The following is a 3084-nucleotide window of genomic DNA, read 5'->3' as shown; positions in this document are numbered from 1 at the left end:
ATACATACATACATACATACATACATACATACATACTTTTGTGGTATATTAGAGTACAAAAAAACATGCTGTCTTGTGGGGAATATAATTAGAGCATACAGCAGTCTTTCAAGGAAAAGTTTGAAAATTTGCAGTACTGGATGAATGTCAAAAATGCCAGATTGGGATCATATGGTGCCTATATGAAAGTCCTTTGATCTAACTTGGTTTAAGTAAGACTGGATGGAAACATAAATCCAAAATCCATGTGGGTTAAAGCTACAAAGATGTGCCAAGGTTACATAATACGTTTTTCAAGCCTATACAATTACTGGAGATTATAGAAAACATGGCCTATAGCAGCGGTGATATGAAGTGACAAAGTGTTTTATTTATACCCCAATGGATGGATAAATGCGTAAAAAGACGCAGTTTGCAGGGAAAACACAGTTATTAGAATATATTAATTCAAATTATATTTGCTTGTTATTTCAATGTGATTTCCTTTCAACGTCCTTTTTTGCATATAATGAGGTAATTTACTTATAGTTTTCCCTTCACTTGAATTAACCTATTAGATGGACACTGGAATAGTATCTAATCTAAAGAAAAGTGATCATATTAACATAAAGACTAGTTTGCTTTTATAATAATAGTGACGTGAAATAGCAGCACTTCACTGACTTTCTATGAAGAGCTTTTGTGATTGCTCCCACCCCTCGCCTCACGTAATTCATCTTCTTGGCCAATCCTGTCCCTCCCCAAAAAGTTTGCGCCATGCAGCCTATAAGAACTGTTTCTCAAGTATCAGAGAAGGCTTGTCCTCCCAGAGACCCATCTATGGATACTTTGGTGTCTTCAGAGCCAGAGAGACCTACAGGTGGACTTATCTGTTGACTTCATGAGAGGGAAATCATTTTTTGGACACTTTCTGGGTGCCATCTACTCAAGTGGAGATGTCTGAGGAAAATATGGGGGAAGAGTCGAGCAGCCCCCCTGGCTCTCCTGTGGACAGCCTGAGCAACAGCGAGGGGGAGCTGGATAGACAGCCGAAGAGATGTGGGAGGAAGAGGAGACCGAGCAGGAAAAACGGGGAGGACTCAGATAGCCCTACCCCTGGGAAAAGAGGGAAGAAGTCCAGCAGCAGCAGCCCCCAGTCTTTCGAGGATCTCCAGACGCAGCGGGTCATGGCCAACGTCCGGGAGCGCCAGAGGACCCAATCTCTCAACGAGGCGTTCGCATCTTTGCGGAAAATTATTCCCACTTTGCCCTCGGACAAACTCAGCAAAATACAGACCCTAAAACTTGCATCCAGATACATCGACTTCCTCTACCAGGTGCTGCAGAGCGACGAGCTGGACTCCAAAATGTCAAGTTGTAGTTATGTGGCTCATGAGAGGCTGAGCTATGCCTTCTCTGTGTGGAGGATGGAGGGCGCTTGGTCCATGTCAACATCTCACTAACATCTGGAGAAATTATGCCCAAAATGGTACGCTTACTTTTCCAACGAAAATGCATGATCCAAGACTTAAAATGTGGAAAAACAACACAATAGGAAATGTTTTTCATGGCTGTCCTGATCTCTAGTACAACCAAAATAGTCCCACAACACTAAACCTGTTTTATTTTTTTCTGCTTCTGTACATTTTCTGCACAATTTAGTGACAATTTACTCCTTGTCTGACCTACAGGTGACTGCTGATTATCAAATTCGGACGGGACAAATCTGGAGTCCAATGCTGGATACATGGGATCACTATATTTAAACCTAAGACAACAGAGGCTCTGGGGATCTTTCTTTTTTTTCTTTTTGTATTTTGCAAAGGCCCGATGGGGACTTGCATCCGTGTGTTATCTTCACACACACTCACACACACACCCCATTCTGATGTGGTTTCATGTTGTTGACGAAGAATGTTGAAAATATCATGTTTTCTTTGATTTTTTTTATTTTTGATTACATGCTTTGGACTTATTTCATGGGAGGTCAAAGTGCATGGAAGTCTCAGTTGTCTGTATGTGTGTGTGTGTGTGTGTGTGTGTGTGTGTGTGTGTGTGTGAGACTCAACTGGTGGTGAAGCTCACATTATTACTGCAGGCTGACTTTGTGGATCAAACCTGTGCATAAAAAATATTTTCAGAATACATTTATTTATTTATTGGTGAAACGTGTTACATTGAAGAATAGATCCTGTGTCTGAAATACAAATACATTCCTATTTTTTATTATCATTTTTTTTGTAAATGTTTGTATATTTTTTTTGCATTAAAGAAAATGACAATGGACAATTTGCCTGTGACTTTCCTTTAAAAAAGTTGTTAATCTATTGTAAAGACATTTCTAAAAAGGTCAGCAACAGCTGAATATTAAAATACTGTTATGGCTGGAAAACTTAAATTCCGTATTGGAATGACAACAAACAGCTGCATGCATGTATTAAGTGAACTATAGTTCACATCAGATTTAATGATAAAAGCTTCCACTATCGCTTCAGTCACTTGGGAAAACAAACGGAGTTATTATTGGCTGCAGTGAAAGTTTTAGAGAAAATGCACTTTGTGGTTTTTTTTCAAAATCACACATCCAAAAAGTAAGAAAAGTATTTGATAAATCCCTCGCGCCATTTAAAAGTACAACTATTTCAAAAGAAAGCAAGTGTTCACACATCACTTAAACGAGAAAAAGAAAGAAAAAAAAATCACGTGTGGAGTTAAAATTCAACTTTAATTAAAATAACAGAATCTTACCCTCTAGTGTGTTTTTCTCTCACACTTTCTCTTTCCCTGGATGTGTGTACAGTCAGTTGGATTAAGGACTGAACTCACCACTAAAAGTAAATAAATTACACCGAGCTCATATCAACCTGCTATTAGACCCATGTTACAGTCTCGCTCCAGATGTCAGATACTTTAGGGTATACTTAGGATTTTTTGTCAATGCAGACACCAAACTGATTTTTTTTTTAAATATTTTTTATTGCGGTACAAACAAGCCTGCAATGTGAATTTATGATCATGAAATACAACACAACAACCAAAACACAATTGGGGGAGATTTGACTTGCTATATTAGCAATAATCCCTCGAGATCTTGCTATTCTCCAA

At 38.6% G+C, this 3084-nt stretch overlaps 1 protein-coding gene across 1 annotated transcript; it reads left to right on the top strand.

The window, feature by feature from the left end:
* Positions 1 to 935: 935 nt before the first annotated feature.
* Positions 936 to 1696, top strand: twist1b (twist family bHLH transcription factor 1b). The gene is made up of 2 exons (XM_053327222.1): positions 936 to 1468; positions 1671 to 1696. Exon 1 carries the CDS (start codon positions 936 to 938, stop codon positions 1440 to 1442), a length of 507 nt encoding a protein of 168 aa, XP_053183197.1. The 3' UTR covers positions 1443 to 1468; positions 1671 to 1696.
* The last annotated feature ends 1388 nt before the right edge of the window (positions 1697 to 3084 follow it).

This window comes from Scomber japonicus, chromosome 10 (genome assembly GCF_027409825.1).
Source record: "Scomber japonicus isolate fScoJap1 chromosome 10, fScoJap1.pri, whole genome shotgun sequence".
NCBI classification, from domain to species: domain Eukaryota; kingdom Metazoa; phylum Chordata; class Actinopteri; order Scombriformes; family Scombridae; genus Scomber; species Scomber japonicus.
This window is presented reverse-complemented; position numbering and strand designations above follow the sequence as displayed.